Source organism: Pezoporus wallicus, unplaced genomic scaffold (assembly GCF_028554395.1).
Source record: "Pezoporus wallicus isolate ANWC-B61680 ecotype Strahan unplaced genomic scaffold, APGP_CSIRO_Pwel_v1 contig_7227, whole genome shotgun sequence".
NCBI classification, from domain to species: Eukaryota; Metazoa; Chordata; class Aves; order Psittaciformes; family Psittacidae; genus Pezoporus; species Pezoporus wallicus.
The window spans coordinates 86,605-108,723 of record NW_026637191.1 but is presented as its reverse complement, the minus strand read 5'-3'; the positions used below and the strand labels follow the sequence as shown (position 1 = coordinate 108,723).

At 39.9% G+C, this 22,119-nt stretch overlaps 1 protein-coding gene across 1 annotated transcript; it reads right to left on the bottom strand.

Moving 5' to 3' along the window:
• Positions 1-864: 864 nt before the first annotated feature.
• On the bottom strand, positions 865-20,987 carry POLE2 (DNA polymerase epsilon 2, accessory subunit). The gene is made up of 19 exons (XM_057403831.1): positions 20,874-20,987; positions 19,808-19,908; positions 17,411-17,486; positions 15,938-16,015; positions 14,652-14,745; positions 12,721-12,795; positions 11,424-11,507; positions 10,798-10,854; positions 10,348-10,396; positions 9,283-9,355; positions 8,416-8,588; positions 6,257-6,346; positions 5,993-6,047; positions 4,729-4,788; positions 4,566-4,643; positions 4,057-4,165; positions 2,034-2,210; positions 1,846-1,913; positions 865-1,003 (listed from the first exon to the last, which is right to left on the bottom strand). Exons 1-19 carry the CDS (start codon positions 20,939-20,941, stop codon positions 985-987), a joined length of 1,584 nt encoding a protein of 527 aa, XP_057259814.1. The 5' UTR covers positions 20,942-20,987; the 3' UTR covers positions 865-984.
• Between the last annotated feature and the right edge of the window lie 1,132 nt (positions 20,988-22,119).

Genomic DNA, 22,119 nt, shown 5'->3' with positions numbered 1-22,119 from the left:
TGGTCAGCACATATGCATCAGAAATGCCAGTGCAACTGCTCCTGTGGTTTAGATCTGTAGCAGTTCAGCTCCCACTTCTTGTACCTGGCTTCCATCTACACCCTGATGGACCACTCCAAAGCACGTCCCCACTGTCTTGTTTCCTGCCCCCAGAGCCACACTCACGTCAATGCCAGCCCAAAGGGAAACAAAACAGCTGGCACTAAGGGTCCCCCATGTCTGTTCCACACCTGGTCTGGGCACTTTGGGATAGCACCAGTCTGCTCTCCTGGTCTCAATGCCCAAGAGCTGCTGGAGCAGGTTTTTTCTTAGTTTTTCAAAAAAAGGTCCAGCTTTACATGCCAGCAGACTGCTCTCTGTCGTAAGCCAGATCAACTGCTGATGCAGACATTTGTGCTGACAGGCCCTGACCCTTTCCCACCTTCCTGATTGCTCCTTCAGCAAGGTTTCCCCCTCCTGACCTTCTGCAGAAGTTTCAAAGGGCCATGTCCTTGGTCCCCTTACGTCTCGCCCTGTCTGCATAACACTGTCTGAAAACAGATTATATACTGCCATCAGTAAATAATACCTCACAAATCTTCTCTAGACTTTTCCTGTCCAAAGAAAAATCCTAGTCCACACTTCAGTGTCTCCTGTAGGTAACTAGCTCTCAGTTCAACTCAGCACGGTGGAAGACAAAAGTTCTCCCTGTCTTTAACTCCTTTTTTGATATATCCTGTTTGTACATCTTGTTTGATATACATGCATCTGGTTCCTCCAGTTGCCGCCTTCTATTGTGCTTTGCTAATTGATCTTCACTGTGGGTCTACACTTCATCTAAACCAGCATACGTATCTTTTCTTTAAAAGTCTGTGTACAAAATACACCATTTTTGACCTTGACATTTATTAAGAACAGTCTGTAATACATCGTAAAATCAGTCCACCTGAAATGAGTGATACAGTTGGCTTTACAAATGCTCCCTTTTTGCAGTCTTGCAGAAATTCAGAGACCATGAAGCTTGCTGAAAATACAAAACAAAAAACCAGAATTTAGTGGGGTTTTTTGAAAGATAATTCACAATACTATCCTATTTTTCTGATGTATGAAAGACTTGATAATGTTTTCATTTATTTAAAGACCAAAAGCATTTGATAGTATGATATCTTCTGTATTTTCTATATTCAGGTAAAGGTTCCATGACGTCCCTTGGGAGGGCTGGGGTTGTTACACACTCCCATTTGACAAAAACACAGTTTCTGCAGCAAGGCAAGAAATAATCAGACAAGGTAAGTCTGAATTTTTCCCACTGGGTTATACCATCATTATTGCACACAGGCAAATTTTCATCACAGTTTTAAGCCCTCTAATACTTTTTAGTAATTTCTGGCGTTGCAGCTGGCCTTTTTTTCCAGTCATTGGAAAACCACAGTTGAAATGAATAAGTACAGGTTTAAAATATATGAAAGCAAAGCATGAAAGTGGCTTCTGGGCTTGATGATGGTCACAAAATGAACCAAGTATTGTTCCTAAGTATAATTAACTTATGTAACAAGCATCATCTCCAGAAATGTCTGTGTTTCCCAATGGGGACTCAATTACTGAAAGTCATATAGTACAGTATATCTTTCCCTTTACTTTTGGATCATGCTTTTCATCACTGTTATTTGACTGCATTTCCTAAATGTATTATTTTAGGTCTAGGCATTTGGATTTCTTACACTAAGTATGAAGCAGAAGTCTACATTAAACTGCTAGAACATTCACTCTCTTTATACAGTTGATGTTCAGTGTTCCTCCTGATAACTAAAAAGTCAGCAAATAAGAAGATACTTCCTTTTAAATGAGAAAGTGAACATTATTTACCTGTCTTCAACTGTCTTGTTGGAGGGGTAGAATACCTTGAATGAAAATCCACTTCTTGGAAATGAACCCTGAAAGAAAAATGTATATACAAAACTTGCATTAAATAATGTACTGTACAAAGAGTAAGAGACACACTTGAATATGACTGCACCCCTTTCTTATTTTGGTAAAGCATAAGGAAATCTTACAGGATTTATGCAAACACAGTCAGTGTTGGTGACAGTGAAGGGGTCGTATTTATCTGCAATCACGAGCACATCTGGTACAGGGTATACCCTCAGGCAGTAGTCATAGGCCCAATACACTGGGCTAACATACAGTGGAAGTGGCGTCAGATGTCCCTGTGATAATATGGTCTTTACAAACTGTAAGATAAACATAAATAGTTAGTTTGAACCATTTTTACAAGTCTAATTAATTCCTGCACATGCTGATATGCAGGAATATAGTAGGGATATATATATGCAGGGGTATTCTTAATAAAGAAACTTTGAACTTGGAAACGGGTTCTTTTGTGTGTCTCTCACTCCCTCTGATTATTAATGATTTCTGTCGTAAAGCAGCAGCTGTTTTGTTTGTTGTGTTATGTTTTGGGTTTCTTTTAACACACAAAGTCCTTCCTTAATATTGGTATAGCATCCAATATTCGAAGACGTCAAAGTTATGTCATTGATCAGACTCTCCAACAGAGAATCTGCTGACCTGTTCCTCCAAACCAGGTATACCAACATTGCCATAACTTTCATGTCACGTTTTTTTTGGAGAGGAGGAGGGTTGGTTGGTTTCTCATGGCTTTCCTTACAGTACTAGTTAACCATAAGACCCACACTTAGAGCACATTTTTTTTCTTGAACTGTGGAAAAAATTTGATTCCCAAATTATTTTTATTCTTTTGTCTATTCTGGAAGTTGCCCAGCTCCAGACACTATCTGCCCCATGAAACTCTCTTTTTCATCTGCCAAATTCTAGCCATGGTATTTTGGTTCCCGAAACTCTCCTCAAGCCCCTTGAAAGTTTTTATTATTATCTCTAACTAATCATGTAGCTACTCTTTAGCTCCATTTTCCTCAAAGGGCCAAAATTACTACAACAACTTGGTGGAATGGTCTACTGCTGAAAGAAAATGATGTACCAAGCACAGGCCAGATTATTCCGCTTAATACTGTACAAGGCCTAAAGACACTAATAACTCAATGTAAAGGCAGTAACGAAATTTCCTTATTCTATTCATCTTTTTACACTGATGGCTGAACTAAAGAAACAAGTGTCAGGCAGAAAAACGCAGAGAAAAACTGAAGCATGCTAAAGCCACCCATTCTCTTATCTGCAGAAAGTGTTGCAATACACAATTCTACATTTCTTTCATGATCCTTCCTTTCCAAGCATGGGAAAGCCACGTGTGGGTACAGGAAGTGACAGCTTGCAGCATACACATACATGGATGCAAACGTACACACCAAAACCAAGGTATTTCGTTGTCCATAGTGGATTCTCTGTGTTCACAAAGGAACTGAGCATTGTCATGATGGAGTGAAGGAAGAAAGGGCTAAATGAAGTTTCTGAGTCGAACAAACAGAAGGATCCCTATAAAATAAATAGAAATAGACTCCACCCATCACTGCAATGAGCCAGTATTGCCTGGATCTCTCTCATTCAGTTATATCAGGCAGTCCCATCAACTCCTGCTGGGCATTCATTAACTAGAATTTAGCTCAGCGTGCTGTGGTGATGTATCAAAAGCAGGATTAAGACTTCAAGTGAGACAGCAAAGGAAGCAGATGACCTTTTGGAAAAGTGACATGCTGCTCTACTGCAAATGTCACTGGATAATACATAAAATCTTTTTCTTTTTTTTCTTTCTTTTTTTTTTAAAGTGCTAAACCTTGCCTTTAAGAATCAAATATCTTGGTATGACATTCCTTGCTGGTGCACATACACCAGCTGTCAGCTGATATGACATTCTGCATTCAAGAGCACCTGCAGAGGGACAGTCAGAATGACTCAATGCATCATTGGTATCATGGTTTCAGTTATTTTACTGTCAAGATGGAAAGGAAGGTAATAGTACTAAATGCACAGATCCTTTTTACAATCCCTCTTGGCTACTCCAGCCATGTGTGGTAAGTGCAGATCAGAGCACCCCAAATGCTGACCTGCTGATCAAAAAGTCAAGAAGTTCTTAGCAAGAAGGGCTGAACACAACTAACTCACATGGTTGGGAATGTCCATGTTGCTGCTGGGGAAGCGGACACAGTTTCTGCACATTTTGTTTACCAGATCTTCACGGAAGATAATTATTTCCTGGGTGCAATACTGAATCCTATGTGGAAAACATCAATGAAATTAAATAAATTAAGATGAAACTAAAAGATAGGGACCTGCATTATGAATTTGACAGCCCTCTATTAGAGCAAAATAAAAAAGCACATTTGAATTAAAATACCACTTTTCTTCCCTTCAATAGACACAATATTTTTAGCAGGATTTTCATACTTGCTATCAAACTTTTAGCACCACTTCCTTTTATCAATAATTGATTTATATATTAATATATTTAAAACTAGTTACAATTAATGCAACCAAAGAATTCTATTCATTTGAAAATATTCAAGACCAATGTTTCCAAAATTTGGTATTTTAAAAAAGTACATATGCACGTATGTTAGTCATTCAGTTAAAAATTAACCAACATGAAAAACAGCAGTAAGTTGCACTATTACCTGCAAGGATTTGTGGTGAAAACTGAAAATGGCACCAGCTGTCTGAATTCCTGAGTAATATTTTCAGCCAGGGGAGGTCTAAAATAAATAGAAACAGATCTATTAACAAAGACACTTTCTTTAACTCAAAATTTCAAAATATGAGAAAGTGAAGCAAACTGACCTTGGTAAAACAGAACCAGGACCAGGGTCTTCAGGGCCAGGAACAAACACAAATCGACTACTGTAAAAAGTTCAATAAATCACTTCCAATAAATCACATACAAAATGATCCTAAAAGTATCTAAACATTGGTTACATGCTGCCACTTCTCCACAGATGCATGCAAATAACTTATTCTGGGGCAGAGGTAACAGCTCTTCCTGGCCTTAAGAATCACATAAATCACAGCTAAGGCATAAGATACATATCCATTTGTCACTAAAGTGGAAGAAACCTTAAAAATTTCACTGAGCAAGGGGGACTGACTGTGGGAAGGGAGACAGACCAGGTTCTAGCAGCCTGGCTCTGAACTTCCTGGTAATGGGCTCCACTATCCCATACAAGAACCCCAGATAATCCAGCAGTGGCACACCACAAGAGCCCCACCAGGACACAGGACGGAGGATCAGCACAGGAGATACGCTTCCTTACACCTCACATGAGCTCACGGGCTGTGGGCTGTGGCCATTTCTGGTTTTGGGTCTCATTCTAGAAAGTAGATCTGCTTAAGGGCTATTGTTACGAATTCAAAGATGAGAAGCCAGAAAGGATAAGCCTGGCTTCCATCTTATTTTACTTTCCTTTGTATATTCAAATCTCTGTAGAAGGGATTTTGTTCTTCAGGCCTGAAATGGGGTTCCCATAGAGCAGGGACACAAGAAGGAATAAACAGATTCCTTTGCAAGATTGTGTTACTTTGACTAGTTCTTAAACTAGCAGCCATGGAGAACCATGTATGCAAGAATGGAAAAGATAGAAATGTCTCTGTATAGACAGCAGTCAAGTGTTTCAGATGACATTTTCTGTGGCTGGTACAGAAAGCCTTTAGGTGCTCATAGCAGCATCAAGACTTCAACATCAGTTTATAAAGCAACGCTGTTCAGACAGAACCCTGTTGATTTCAAGAGAATTCCAGGGAAAAGGCATCACACAAATAGCACTTTTGGGGAATCATGGGCCATGCTTAATCCATGAGGAACATGTTTCAGGAAAAGGCAGTTTACCTTTGCTCACTCAATAGCAGCTTCCATGACCAAGCTATTTTAGATAAAATAAAAGCTTACACAGCTCCCAAAACAAAATTAGAGTCCTGTTACAAAACCACCCTGCTATCTGATCATAGCTGGTTCACAATAATGAGAAAATATAGTATCTGTTAGTCTCAAAGTAATTAAAGCAAAGGCTCACAAAATAAATTTCCTTCTTCATTGCACTTTGCTATGTACCTTTTATGAATGCTGGGATATTCACATATAATATCTGCAAGAGCCTTCAAAGAACCTAGAGTCAGGAAAAAAAGCCATCTGATTAGACAATAAAACACCTAGTTAGACAATGAAAACACATTATCTGAATCACCCCTAAACTTCAGTACATTAAAATATGTGTCACTTAGAAAATAAGCATTTCTTCTCTCCTCCCTTCATTTGTTTTGTCATCATTATTTTAATTTAATACACTCGTCTGACTGTTCACAAAGACTTCCCTACCTTTCAGTGACCGAATTTGATTTTTTCCATACGGTGCAGATGAAAAATTCCCACAAAAGAAAAAGCAGGTTGGAGGTGCAGCCGAATAACCTGGTGAAAGAGAGTATCTGTGAGTACATCCATTCCCTTCATCATCTTTCAGCATTCAGCCTCCAGACCATTCCACGAAAGGCAGAAACTGAAAGAGCACTTCAAGCTCTGCTGCTATTAATACACCTGAACTATTTTCTTGATACCAGCTTTTGTTAGCTTAAAAAGGGCGACAGCAACATACAAATGTCACTAAAAAGAGCCCTCTGTTATTTAAAGACTCAGTTTCAACAATATTCATTGTGTGTATCCAACTAACTACTGACCCAGTCATTATAATTGTACTTGTGTCACTATATAAATAATACACTTTAAAAACGAGCTACTTCCTTTAAGAGAAAAATAGCAAGTAGTAGCAATGGGTTACTATTAACCTCCATGCATCATTTTAGTTGAAGGGCTATGCCAACATTAAATTCACTCTTTGCATTATAAAGCAACAGGAACTGGAACTGCTTTAGCATTTTAAGAATCTGAGGAATCTTCACAATACCACTAATCACCCAGAAACACACATTTTTTAGCAAAAAAGAGAAAAAAGAAATCTGATTCCCATCCCTAAAATAAAAATATCTACTCATTCATCCATCTCACATTCCAGGTTACTCTCCATTTTCCTAACATGCAGTACCAGACCTGGATTTACTTCACTATTCTTCAATCTATTTGGTAAACAGGACAGAACTGTTTATGCCAGAGAAATGGCTCATCAATGTTTTTGCCTTGCTATTCCACTCCGTTATTATTTTCTAGTTTATAATTATGAAGTTTATTGCTTGCCTCTTTAAAAAAGTCTCAAAACAGTAAATGCAATGTATGCATCTTTGCCAATAGTGTTCAGCGTATTAACCTCAGTCACTGAAGTCCCTGTATTACTTCAGCACACAAAAAGTGAGGCCAAGTTCCGTTTGCTTCAAGAATCTTGACAACTTTGATCGAGACAGTGAACTGGTTTTGTAACTTTTGGGTGAGTGTGGTAATTTGTATCCTATTTTCTTCATGTGAGTAGCAATTTCCCACCCTTAATTTTTTGGTTTTTATTTTTAAAGCAGCCACCCTCTACCACTTCCAATCTTCCTAGAATTGAAAGGACAGCCTGTTCCAAAACTGCCCTGGAGTAACAAAGAAGCAATTCACAGGCCTTGCAGATGCTCGCTATCCAAACGTTGTCAACATTACCAATGTAATGATACATGGAAGAAACAGTTCATATTCTAAAAGTAACTGACATTTTTTCTCTGGTAGAGAAAAGCAAGCATTTGAGAGACTACTGGGCTCCAATGAAGTAAGAAGTTTTTAAACTAAGCATCCAGTCTTATTTTAAACTAAGCCTAAGCATAACTTTCACAAGCAAGAGAAACATTCTTGTCAGAGTACATAAAATGGCTACTGTCCAAAACAATATTAGTATTAAGTGATTTATGAAAAGGAAGTGTCACCTTGCAAAAATAGGATACAATCCAGTTTTTAAAAACTATTAGAGAAAGATCCAAAAGAAATAAAATAGCAATCATGAAATGCAAATAGCTTCCACTAAGAGTGAGACTTCACTGGCTTTGGGCTGGGGTTCAGTGGGATCCTACAAAAATATGCAACAGCTGGGCTTATTCTAGCTTTCTCAAAATGGAAGTTTATAAAAAATGCACAATACAGCAAAAACAGAACTCTTGAAAATTGTTGCCTGACTTTATAAGTATACTTTTGAGAAAAGGCACATAACCCACTGTCTTGCTGTACACTGTCCAGCTTGCCCTGCCTGACAGGGATGCTCATGTGAGTGACCACAAGACGAAGAGTTCACAAAGCTAAACCAGCATAAAACTAATTCTCCAACAAAGGCAATTAGCTTTCTGCTCAGGTATTCCCTGAATTAATTCACCATGGGGTCACAGACTTCCCAGCCCACACCAAAGAGGGGACATAGGACACAGCCACAGCTGGGGATCAAGGACCAGCCAGACATCAGACTGCCTTGCTGCATTCATCCACCCACCAAGGCTGCTAAGGGCTAAGGAAAATGATAAAAATTCACTTAAATAAGGCTCAAAGTCAAAGCAGTTCTCACCTACCTGAAAACATTGTGTGAAGCTTTTCCAGTACTTCTGCTTGGTCCAGCCATACATCAGAAAGAAATACAAACATGGCATTTTCATTTTCCTCCTCCAGCTGCTTTAGTTTTGCAGAAGCTTTTACTGAAGTTGATGAAGGTCCTCCGAAAAAGTTTATATTCCCATAAAAGGCTCTACATCATTAAAATATTCGAGTTAGTTCTTTTTGTTTCTTTCCCAAATCATGAGCAGTTTTGATTATGATTCTCTTAAACAATTTTAATTATAATAGGTAGCTCAGATGGTATCAATAATAATTTAGTACCTCATGGAGAAACCAAGAGAAATGGCAGTCACCTAGACATAAAGCAAGGGTGCTGCCCTGCCATAAATTAAAAGATCACAGAATCATAGAATGGTTTGGGTTGAAAGGACTTTAAAGCTCATCCAGTTCCATCCCCCCTGCCACAGGCAGGGACACTTTCCACTAGACCAAGTTGCTCAAAGCCCCATCCAACCTGGCTCATATTAGGGTAATGTTTATCCTGGGTTCTTTCCCACATTCATTCTTTGAGCTACAAGGAATTTCTTATTCCCTCGTAGCAATTATCTGATTTTACATCTGAGAAGGGCTTAGATCCCGACTGCTGTTAATATGCAGAACCCAAGGGTTCTTGAGAGGGTTTTCTGCCAACACCGCAAGCTTTAGTGCTGGTCCAAGTAGACTAACAAGTCCCAGAACCGCTTCCTTAAAACTGTATTTATTTTAAAGCATTTGGGAAGGGAGAAGAGTAGCACACTTTAATGTCACAGAAATTATAAAATAATGTGCTTATTAGAAACTGAAAACAAAATATGGAGTGAATCTGACAAAAGCCACTTTTATACCTAGTGTTTGCAGAAGGCTCAGTAGGCGGAAATCCAAAAGCATTCACATGAAAAACTTCATCTTCATACCAACCTATGAGGTTTTTGAACAACAAAATAACACTTAGTTTTTCTAACAACGTCATTTCCTAGACATTACTCAGACAACTGGCAGCTGTGCTGCATAGCTAGTCCCAGCCTCCATCAATCCCCTTCTTGTGATTGCACCAGTCCCAGGGCTGTTTAGTGGTGAACCAGACCAGAGAACTACCCGGCTGAAAAACAGGCTGAGCAAGAAACCAACTATTTTTATTTACCCCAGACATTTCTTTGAATGGATTTGTTGCAAAGCCACATAAACAACCTTCTCAACCCAGCTAAGTAAGAACGTAGGTGAACAGAAATAATTTTTGCTGGCCTTGCCCCAGAAGAGTCTCCATCAAACTGCACCCTTTCTCAAGAACTGTCTCACCTGTTAGAGGAGCAGAAGCAATAGGGTGATACTTATCCCTGCTAGCAATTGTGCTCCTAAATTCTACTTACTTTACAAATTCCAAACATAAAACATATTATTTGAAAACAGATTGGGATTATGTACACTACACAGAGCAATACTGTACAAACATAAATGTCCACTATTTTGTTAAAACAAGGCTCCAAACCTGCAAGCCCTTACATAATTTTAATGAAGACTCATTAAAGCCTCTGAAGGACCAAAGCTTTGCCAACAGAAAGCAGCATTTTCAGATTGTTAAATCACACTGATTATTCTAGTCTGTCTTCCTAATCTATTCATATCTCCTCCAAATATGTTGGAGCTAGGCTAACTAAGGCCAATCCACAAAGCTACTACAGATGCTCACATCCACCGAAAATCACAATTTTCAGAGTTCTGTTCTGTGCCTTCAGAGCCCACATGGCTCTGGCAAGGCTTCTGGCCAAAAATCTCAGGCATAAACTCAGCTTCTGGTCAAGCCTCATCAACATGAGACTTGTCTGTTCAGCCACATCTGGCAGACATGTAACTGCAGCAATAGCCATTAACAGAATAAATTACTACAAGCTAAGAAAAATAGTCTGCTTTACCTTCTGCCAAAACAAAGCATGATTCAGTATATAAGCCACTGTGGAACTGGTGCAGAAATGTTAAGAAATATATTTTTCTTAGGTCACGTCTCTTAAACTAGTTCTTCAGCCAAAGTTTGCTTCTAGCTGGTGTAATGCATTTGGACACTACTGAAAGTTCATAGGCTGCCTTTAAGAGCCAGGCAATTACCTGGTAACTGAGCAGGTAAGTTCATAAACAGCCCACAAACAGGAACACGCTCTACTGCCACTAGGAGGAATACTAACCTTGTCCTAACACTCTGTGAAAGGGCACTGAGCTGTAGCAATCAAGTGATTTGAAAAGAAGGAAAAAGAGCTGCAGTTCTCAATACATAATTTTTATGGTCAGTATTGATTTACTATTAAATTTCAAATTCTTCAGACCTATAAGAAATTTTTTTCAACTCTTACATCACAAAAAAAGGATATTGCTTTACTAAGGTCTAGTTGGATGACTCCTGTAGGGTCTTCTAAGAAAAATTTCCCCTAAAAAACAATATTCATTAAAAAAGAAAAGTACACCCAAAGACATAAATGATTTAATCAGAAGCACCTATCAGTCAGCATTTAGAAATAATTTAGCCATTTTTAATATTGCAAGCTTAGCACATACTAGCAGAACTGAAAACAACGTAGTTTATAGTAAGTGTATCTTAGCACCTTCCCTCTGAGCTGCTGCAGTCTGGATTGCTGGTCCACCCCTCTCCTACTAACAGAGTCCTATGCAGTGCAAAGTCCAAACACAGTCATTGGAAGCTCCAGCATTTCAAGAAGGGGCATGCCTTAAAAGTGTATCTGGTTCTGGTTGCCGACACAAAGTACTACAAAATTCTGCAGTGAGAAGACAAAGACATTTTCCCCTCACACACTAGCATCGACTGCTTGTGGAAGTCTCTGCTTAGGGAACGGCTCTTGCACTGCTGACGTTGATGGAAGTTCGGCAACTAACATATGACAGGATAAAGTAGCGAGAAACAGAAGTCTTATCATTTTCTAATATACTGTAACACTGAATGAACGGTGACCTGGACACTCCACAATAAAAAGCAACCTACCTCCTTAAGCTGAGTTATCATCCCAAGCACAATCAGTTCTCCCACTTTGGTTGTATTGCCCAATAGAGCTTCTATTGTTTTAAGCTGGAACCAAAGACAAAGAATCAAATAAGAATTAAATCAAACTCTCCACCTACCTATTCACAAGCAGGCAAGATGAAGCACCTTACAGCATATGTTTTTACATAATACACAAATGAGCTACAAGAGAATATAGACTCATTAGAAAATTCTATGATTCTATGATTAAAAATCAGGAGCAAATTTCTGAATGTCAAATGTAGCAAAGTTTGGGAAAAGATTTCTAAAAATTGCTGCTAGCACAAAGAACTGCTTAGCGAGTAAATATTTATTGTGATTATTTTGCTTACAACTGGATTAAAACTGAAAAGAATAAATGGCAATTTCTGCTGTTGCTTATGAATGTCAGTCATAGGAATTGGATCCCCAGCAGGGTCACAGGGCCAGTCTACACCCACAGAGTAACACTAATTACTTTTATCAAGGAACCTTTAATGGATGAGAGAACACTCCAGAGTAAGACAGGTAACTTCACACAACATGCTGTCTGAGGTTTCTAGACAAACATATTTTGATCTGGTCAAACTGCAGTTAAGAGTGACAATCCTACAACACCAGCAGAAGCAATGCATTTGCCACTCCTGACAGAGAAGACAGAAAGCAGTCAAGGGAGAAAGATGCCTACAAAGCCTGGATGGAGACAAAGACTCAACTCATCTAAGGTCAGTTGCTTTTTTTGTGTGTGATGGCATGCTCTGAACAGGGAGAAGTAAGGAAGTTGAGCAAAGTTGTTATTTGGGACCCAGTGACACACATACTCATCTCTTTTTAAAAATATGTAATAAGTAGATAAGCGAGAGCATTTAATGAGAGAGCTGAGATGGTAACAGAACAGACTGAAGTTATTACCTTATTCAATTGTAAGTTTGTGAATATAGTGCTTATGAAAGTAAAAAAGCAGGGAAGATGCTCCCAAGCAGAGGGAAGCAAAGTGTAATAAGCTGAACAGCTAATGTTCTTCCACGTCAGGAAGCCACATTTCTCTTGCACTTCACAGCTGATTTTCAGTGCTTTGGTCATGCTGATCTGAGGCAAATAACTGCATTTTTGACACACAGGCTAAAAATGATCAAAATTAACCCATTTGCACTGATTGCTCATATTGGATGCAAAACTAAGACATCAATAGAGAACTATTACTGCAGTAAAGTATAACACAAGTACAGCTCCTTTGTGAGGGAAAAAGAAAAAAAAAAAAGAAAAAGAGATATTTTACCTGGAATTTGCTCCTACTCTCATCAGGATGAGAAATGACTGCTGGAGGAGTAAACAACTCATGTCTGTGAGTCCTCTGCAGAAACCAAAATTGAAGTAATCCAGTTTAATGAGCACTGTCAAAAGGCCAGTTCATTCCAACCACTATAAAAAATACTTTTAAAAGTTCTCTTACTCCATTTTGTTCAGCAATGTTTGTTTCTTACTCTGTTTTATCCAGCAACACTTGATTTGTTGAGCACAATCAGTTCTTTTGACAAAAATTTTCTCCTAGGAAATTGATGATACTGGACAATAAAACTAAGCCCAAAAATGTAACATCAAAGCAACTGTAATGCTTCTAAAAAGTCATTCCTGCTACCTAGAAGGAAGGGGTGAGAGAGCAATGGAACATAAAGTGTATTAAATGCTAACTGTGGAAATGAGCAGGTTTCTCTTCAGGGTGGGGCCTTATTAAAACTAACCAATTTTTATTTGTTAGTAATAGCAGCAAGTTAAACTAAGAGATAAACTGCACAGAGCATAAAGAAAATGCATTGTAGGAATTTTCACTTCTTTCATTGTTTTTCATGCAGTCTAACACCCTCCCCTTAGAACAAACCTATTGCTACCAGCCCATGTAACACACACAGTAATTCCTACCAGCCACCCTCATCCACACAGTGACCTGAACTTTCACTTTCCCAGAGGTTGGAAAGGAGTACCTATGACAACCAAACACAAAACCTGTACAACAGAGAGTCTGTGTGAAACTGTTAAGGTGCTATAGCACAATGCAGTCTAGGAAAAGGTTTCAGGATATGTACACACTATGGACACTTCCAGCTGTTGTTCACAGAAGCCATGTTTTGTGTGAGTGTGCCCACTGCAGCAGGTTTCACTAATCCTAATCACTGTCTGTATGAACTAAAACTTCTTCAGCTAATTGTTAACTGATGTTCTAGGGGAGAGGCTCCCAAACTGCAGCATACATACTCCTAGTGGCAGCATATTCCCTGGCAGACAAAGAGTTGTTACTGCTCTGAGGTATCTGATCCTGTGCATGCAACTACCATGTGGTCCAAAGGATGAGCAGTTCACACAGGCAGCCAGGTGCCTCCCTGCTGCCTACAGGGTGGTACAGACAGAAACTTGTGCTCACTCTCTGTGTGATCAGCAGCTTGCTCCCCATCCCGTCACTGCTCCCACTGGGCAGCATGACAAGAGAGAAGCAGAATGAGCAAGCAGGTGACAGGGGGTTAAATCCCAGCCTGTGGGGTGAGTGGAAAATAGGAAAGCACAGGTTTGTGACCCTCTTATGAGGGATAATCATACAGTGAGTGTTGAGGGACTGACTCCTTCTGTCTGTGTGCACTGGTCCAGAGCCACTACCTACAGCTGCTCTCAAACCTGCAGCTATGGTCACAGTGGTGCAGAGCAGGCCACGTTGGGGAATCCTGTTCTGAAGCTGCTCAAAAGACAAGATGCATACTCCATCAGGAGGTGACATGGGGTGGCTGGCTCTCACTGAGCGTTTTGGAAATTGGAAAATGAAAAACTTAACTAAACCAGAAGTGAATTTCAATGCTCCAGTGCTCCTCTGAATAAGAACTTCAGGTTTGCAGTATCTCAACAACCACTACATACAATGACATGCTAATCAAACGTAGTGCAGAGTCAGACTACAGAAGGAAAAAGAGCAAGACACATAAAATACAAAATTCTCTCTTATGACATGATGCTAACATGTAGAAACACATGAATCCATCATGCTGTATTGTGACAGTTGAGACTGATAAACCTTAGTAGAGATCCTGTTCCTACTTAGATTTTATTTAAACTGTAGCTCACAAAAGCACCTCAACACAAACCACTGCTGTACATCTAAGAATAAAAAAAATCCCAGCATTTTGTTTATGTATTTTGTTAAATAAAGCAAAGCTTCTTTCTGACCTGTTGTAAGATGGAGTAGCGCTCACGAAACAACTCCGCTTTATCTCTGGCAGTTCCAAATAAATTTGGTACAGGAAAGTCGGTCATTGACAGACTGCAAGAAGTTTAACACAAGATTAAAAAAGGTACATTCCATACACAGAAATGACTTATTGATCTGAAAGTTGTAGGAGGATGCAAAAGCTGTAACACTACTGCATAATTTATTTACTCAATGAGGAAGATTCAGACTAGGAATCCTGTGTTTCTGCACCTTGAAGGCTACATCCATTTAATTTTCCTTTAACTCACAGGCCTTGAGATTTATTTTTCCTGAATGGGACTCTGCAGAGATCAGTTTTTAAAAAGGGAGGTACACCTTTTAAGTGGCATGAAGAGTATTTTCTTCCTCTTGGTTAGCTGACTGCCTTCATGAAGCTCTCTGTTCCAATAGCCTGGAAAGCTAGAAGGTGGCACTGGAATAAAACTCCTACTGCAAACACAGATTGCTTTTGCTGGACTGTCAGAACCAGGGGCCAAGGCTGGAATATGAAGTGCACATTACATGAAGGTTGCTGCAAGCCCTTGCAATGAACACCACTATCCATCCCTCAGCTAACACCACTCAAGCTTTTTAAAACCACAGCTTCTTTTTGGCTCAGCAGTCTGGACTGCTTGCTGTTAAAGGTAAATTCTTTAGTTAGCAAACTATTTACAACCAATTCCTCCAATTACTTCTTTCTTTCTCCAACCTCCTGAGATACCAGTTGCTCCTAATTTTTTTTTTTTTTTTAGCTTTTGTAGCTCTCCTTAGAAATGCCCCAGGGCTTCAGGGAGCTGCAAGCTACAGCCTAAGAAATAAATACATGCAACAGACAAAAGAAAAATTAAGCAGCCAAACTGGGGACGGGACCCACCAAAAATAATCCAATCCTTAGTCTTACTGTCTCTTTTATTAATCAGGTAGTATAAAGATGGTTGCACTTTCTACTACCTGATAAACACTGAAGTTTCAGAGCCAGTAACATCACAGCAGCACAAAATACCCTGCTATGAGAGATATACGTCCCCATTTCAGTTTCACGCTACTGGACTAGGAAAACCCAATGGCACATTTATTTATGAGTCAGCATTCATCATGGACTAGCTCTTCAGACAGTAAGAAACCAAATTGTCTCACTTTCTCATTCAGGTTTGAGATGAGTAGACCCAAGAGAAAAAGACTATAAACCAGAACTTTTAACCATATAGAAAAAGAGGCTTTTTTCTTAAAACAAGAAATGGTTGTTAAAATATGCTAGACTTACGGCAGAAACTTCTTTCTTTCTGAATTATAAATATAATGTGGAATATCAAAGGCTCCAATAATGTTGAAAACATTTTCTCTGAAACAAGAATACATTTACAACATTAACTAAAGTTGATGAAAGGGTAACAAAACATGTTGAATAAAATTATATTCGTTTTGCTCACTATCACTCTGAGTTATCACCATTTCTCCCACATCACTCTACTTACTGGATACTACTGCATTTTCTAATTCAAAACAGGAAACTCTTCAGTAGTTTATTTAGACATGAGAGTAGGATACATCTCTCTTTACCATCCTCTGCTATCTTTTTTGACAACAGAGCAGCCTTGGCGTGGTTTATGTGAATAGGTTTAAACAATGGATATGCACAACTCTTCAGATGATTAAAAGTTGATACATCCCATTATATTTACTGGTTCAGCTCTCTCCTCTGATGCCTCTCATTTCCCTCTTACTGTGAGTGGATTAAATTCATCAGAGTAGATAATATTATCCCATGAACCTTCACTAAGGTTCATGGAAAACCATCACTGCCCATCAAACATTGATGTCTTAGGCTTCAGAGTGCATTTCTTATAAAACTTTGCCTTCAAGCTTTCTGCATCATAATTCCAAAGAATTGTACAGGCTGGCCCTGTGATCATAGAGCTTCTCCCTTCAGATCTTTGTATTAAGAATCTATGCATACAGAGCTCTCTTCAATTCTGAAGTGAAAAATACATTAAGTATACAAAATGATACAAAGAAAAGTCACTCTCAAACTGTCTGCATCATAAAGGTTCCAACAACAAAGAGAAACGTAGAAACCAAATTTGCTTCATATTGAGAAACTGCGGGTATCTAATTGACATGCCTACCAAGCCATTTATTCTCATGCTTTGCATTATGATGCCAATATACAGCATAAACACTAAAGGAAACACATTCATCACAATCACAAATTAAGTTCTCAGAAACTCAAGTAATTGCTCTCTGCTTTGTTATCGGAAAGTGGAAATCAATCAGCCCTGCCATACAAAAAAAGCAGAAACAAGCACCATGGAGGAAAATTTCCAAGTGCTTTCAGAAAATAAGTATATTATGAAACACACAAAAAAAAAAAAACTTAGAGAATTTTTATCTAGAGAAAAGCAATTAAAAACATGAAGAGAAATAACAAGTTCTCTCTACATTGGTTTATTTTATTGGTTAATATTCAACCTGTGTCACACGTAACACATAACCACAGCATCTTAATTCCAGAATGTTAGCATTATATTTAGAACTCCCTGGAGGCCTATCCATGAGAACAAATTGTCTAAGAAGGAACATTACTAACCTTCAAAGACAGTATCAGGAAGACAAAAGCACAAAGCAATTACTGCATGTGTAGCACCGCAGAAAACACCTGACATTTATTTCCTGAGAAGAACTAAGAGAATGCATACCAACTCCCATAAACCTCAAATGAAAAAGAATTTTACTGTACGTAGTTTCATCTGATGCCTGGCTACATTCTTGGACAGCTGCTTCCACTGTGGATTGTTCAACCATATTAGATGACACTGAAAAGAAAATTTCAAAGGATTAAAACTGCAGCCTGTGGAAAGCACTGAGTAAGAAAGTAAACAGGTCTCAAATATATTGCAAAAAATGGTTCAATCTTCTCAGAGGAATTTATTACACAAACAAGCGCATTTTCAGTAAGCTAATGAAACACACTGTTTTCTCTTTAGAAAATGATCACTTAATATTCTTACCAGGATACATCTCTAGTGAAAAAATAACCACCACACATACTGCGCCCACCATTAATTCACTAAACATGGAGAACAAGACAATTATAGTTCATGCAAAGCTCCCAAATATACTACAAATGTGTCAGAACTGAGCTTTCACATTCTAGAGGTTAATTTTATTCCAGAACATTATTACACAGATTGCTGTCATAAATTTTAATTATTCAAACAGTTTAACACAATTTTGGAGATAGGCACATTGTTGTCTTCATGGATTTATATTGATAAATGAAATTAAAAATATTTCTAAATACCAGTGTTTTGCTGAACTTGAAGGAAAGACCAATCAATGCAGATTGACAAAAGGACTTGGTCTACATTACCAAGGCTAACTGCTGGGCTCCCAGAATAGAAATCAGTACGTGAAAACTTGCCCTTGAGCTCCCTATTCAGGGCATGGGACTTAAAATCACAATTCCTGTAAGATGGGGATGAATAGCAGAGCAAAAGGGGCACTAAGGGAGCTTAGCAGGACTCACAGGAGAGACCAGCATTCTGGTCTACAAACCTCTACCCCTAACCTCCAACGACTCACACACATGAGCTGGACAACATGGGAATTTATAGCACAAAATTATGCCCTAGACAAAAACACGTTGAGAATGCACCGACTGCATGTTCTACATTGGCCCTACAGCTTCTTGTACTGATAAAAATTTGTTCAAAAATGTGGATGCATTAATTTGTACCAGCAGGCTTTATGCTGGTACATAACCAGGTACATAACCATGATCAGGACCAGTTCTTCAAACTACTTTTACTCCCTGTTTGATCAGTTATGATCTGTTATTCCATGAATAGTGGAAGAACATAAAGTCATAACTTCTGTAGTCTATTCTCTAGTAAAACTCTGGAACAAGCATGTGACCACTCTTGATTTAATTAGGTTTGAATAGACTACACTGGGAGTTTCCTTAACTCACCTAAGGCCTAGTATTTATTTGAGATCACATTAATCTGGATTTCAATCTTCTTGGCCAAAACCCAGAAGTGAGCCCAAGTTTCCTAGTTCTCATGAGCTCTGATCAATAAACACATATATGTCAGGCATCAAACCTCTGTCAGTCATATTCTTTAACTGAAGGTGCTACAACTCCTGTTTTGTGCTGTCAGACTGTGTCAAGTGTATTTTGACCTACTATGCCATGCCTTTCATGGTGCACAGGAGCACTGGATCTGTGTACCTTAGGACATACTGTCCCAGTTAAGGAGGTAGTCTCTGGAGAAAATTCCTGCCAAGACGTGGAGTTTTGGGCATGCTCAGAACCAAATGCATCATGAGAACTTTACCAGAAAAAGCTTAACTCTCCAAGCTTCATGTTTTTATGGGATTTTCCAGGAGTTTTCTGGATTGCAATTTTGGACTTAGTAATTTATAGAATTTAATGTACTTTCACATGCCACGCTGCTATAGCTGCTACAGTGCCCCAGCTGTTATCAAAACCTTCTGCCCAATGTTACTATCCTGAGATTAGGTTCACATAACGTCAGCATCTGCCTTGCTGCTTTGGAGAACAGCCAGGTGATGGTAAAACTCCAGCCACAGTAGGTATAAGTTAGCATGCTGGACCATTACACTGGGGCACTTGTATCTCCTACTCCACTTGGATGTGAGGGCAGTCATCTCATGAAGGAATGCAACCGTTTTCTTCTTGCAGTCACAGCTAGGCTCTTCAGATTAGAGCTGCCAACAACACTTTTCTGTACCTGGACTACTGAATAACAAATTAATTAAATTTTTCCTTATTTCTTTGGTTTATTTTAATAATTATCACAGTTTTAGATGCAAAGATGTCCACACAAACTCAGCTAAGTGCTTTTAGCAACTGGCGTTAAAAAATTTCACCACTATTGGAAAAGTCAGGAGGTACCAGGCTGCCAACTTTTTTAATGTGATCAATATCTCTTGCTGCCATTACAAACTTCAGTATTTAACAAAACAAAATGCCAACAATACATTTATCTTGATCAACCCAGAGACTAGAATGATACCTCAGTGCATATGCTGCCAATATCTCTTTGTCTCAATAACATTCGAAGCGCAAGACAAACTTTGCAAGCTTAAGAAAAATAAATTGTTTACTTACAAGGCTGTTTTTCGACGGCATCAATGACATTTTCAATTACGTCATCAAGTTCTACTTCACTGATGGACTGAAGAGCTTCAGTAAGGTACTTTAGAGCATCCCTAATTCCAGTGAAGGAAGTCAGCTCAAAAAGCAATTAATATTCAACACCGTTTATATAAACTATGCCAATTTTGGCAGATGTGCACATAATCACTAAACAGCTTATGACAAAAAAAGTAGAAATAATCAGTACTGTGAAACACTGCACTAGTTAACAAAGACAAAACTCACCAGGATTGAAAACGCTGAGGATAAGCAGATACAGAGAACCTCATTTTCATAGATTCATAGAAAGATTCATGGCAGAAGGGACTGCTAAGGTCCAGCTTTCTGGTCTAACAGCACAGGCTGGTCATGTTGCTCACAGCACTGTCCAGTCAAACTCTGACCATCTCCAAGAATGGAGCTTTCACCCCTCTCTTGGCCCTGCCCTGGGCTTCACGACTCTCTTTGTGAATTATTTAGTCGTAGGACTGTAGAAGAGCCCACACTGGAAAGGACCTCTGGACCATCTGATCCAACTTTCTACTGCAATCCAGGACCCCCACTGAGCCAAGTCTTGAGTATTTCCAGTGAGGGAGATTCCACTTCTCTAGTCTACATACGCCAAAGTTTATTTGTTCTTACAGTGAATATTTTATTTTAACATTGTGCCCATCGCCTCTTGCCCTGCCACTGTGTATCCTTGAGAAGAAAGTACCTGCGTATTCTCTATAGCCACCTTTTAGGAAGACTAGGATTAACCAGATCATAGACAAAATCATAGAACAGGCTGGGTTAGAAAGGACCTTAAAGATCATATAGTTTCACCCCCCTGCCACGGGAAGGGACCCACTCACACTAGACCGAATTGCTCAAAGCCCCGTCCAACCTGGCCCACATCACAACGCGAGACGCCGGGGCGCGCCCCGAAAGCAGGCGCTGGGCTTGAGGAAGCCGTGAAAAGACCCTGCCCGAGCAGAGCATGTCCCGGCGAGACGCTGGGTCGCGCCGCGCCCCCCGCCCCAATCCCGGCGCTACTCACGCTCGCAGAAGGAGCCCGCGCAGCCGAAACGCGGAGCTCAGACGGCGCCGCAGCCGCTCCGGCTCCATGGCGAACGGTTGGCGCCAAAAGGCGGCTCCGCCCCCACCACCCTGGGCCTGGGCCTGGGCCTGCCCCGCGGCGGGTGGGGGCTCCAGGGCCGCCCCGCGAGGACAGCTTCCAGCTCTGGGCCTTCAGCGTAAGGACCCGGACTTGTAGAAGCAAGTCCAGAGGAGGCCACGTAGATGCTCAGAGGGCTAGAGCACCTCTGCTATGGAGGCAGGCTGAGTGAGCTGGGCTTATTCAGCCTGGAGAAGGTTTGATTTCAGGTATTTGTTACAAGTTCTTCCCTGTGAGGGTGATGAGGCACTGGCACAGGTTGGCCAGAGAAGCTCTGGCTGCCCCATCCCTGGCAGTGTTCAAGGCCAGGTTGGACAGGGCTTGGAACAACCTGGTCTAGTCGAAGGTGTCCCTGCCTGTGGCAAGGGGTTGGAACTAAAAGGTTTTTAAGGCTCCTTCCAACCCAAAACACTCTATGATACTTACAACTCCTTTCCCTGTAGGCTCTGGTGTAGGTTGCATTGTATCTCCAGTAGCCCAGTCTCTCTCCAGCTTCGGTTTTACCTGCCATAAAACATCCATTATATTACAACTGGCTGTGAATAGGTCTTGCTTGTACCCCTCCGCCTAAGCCTTGTTTTCACCTGTCGATGCCTTCATTGTTAGATGGCATGGGATATTTCTCCCCCATTCTTCCTTTCTTCTCATGAGGTTCACAAGCCCTGGATGGGGGCTGTTACAACCTGCTGTTGGTTGATTGCTTGCTTGTACAATTCCATTTGTAATTCTGCCTTGCCTTTGACTACTGCTCTGTAGGGCTCTTTCTGAGTGAGAAGGGTGAGCTCTTAGGCTCTTAACACACCAACAGTAATTGTCCCACCTGGGTGCTAAGCTTCCTAGGATGTTTTTCAGTTGATCAAGAATTAAGTTTAAGGTGAACTTTCAGTTCTTCAGTTTATCACTACTCATTGTGTCAGCACTGTCCAGTGGAGACCCCTTCCAGTAGGTATAGAGCACAATAAATAACCCTGTGACCCACACAGTTCCTCTCTTGTGGAGCAGCTGCTTTCTCTCCAGACAAAAAATTCAAGGTATTTAATTCAAACACTCTAAGCCTTGTCTCTCAAAATACAGCTTCATTCCACAGAAGGCCCGCACAACAACTCTGAAACTTCCTCAATCAAAAGAC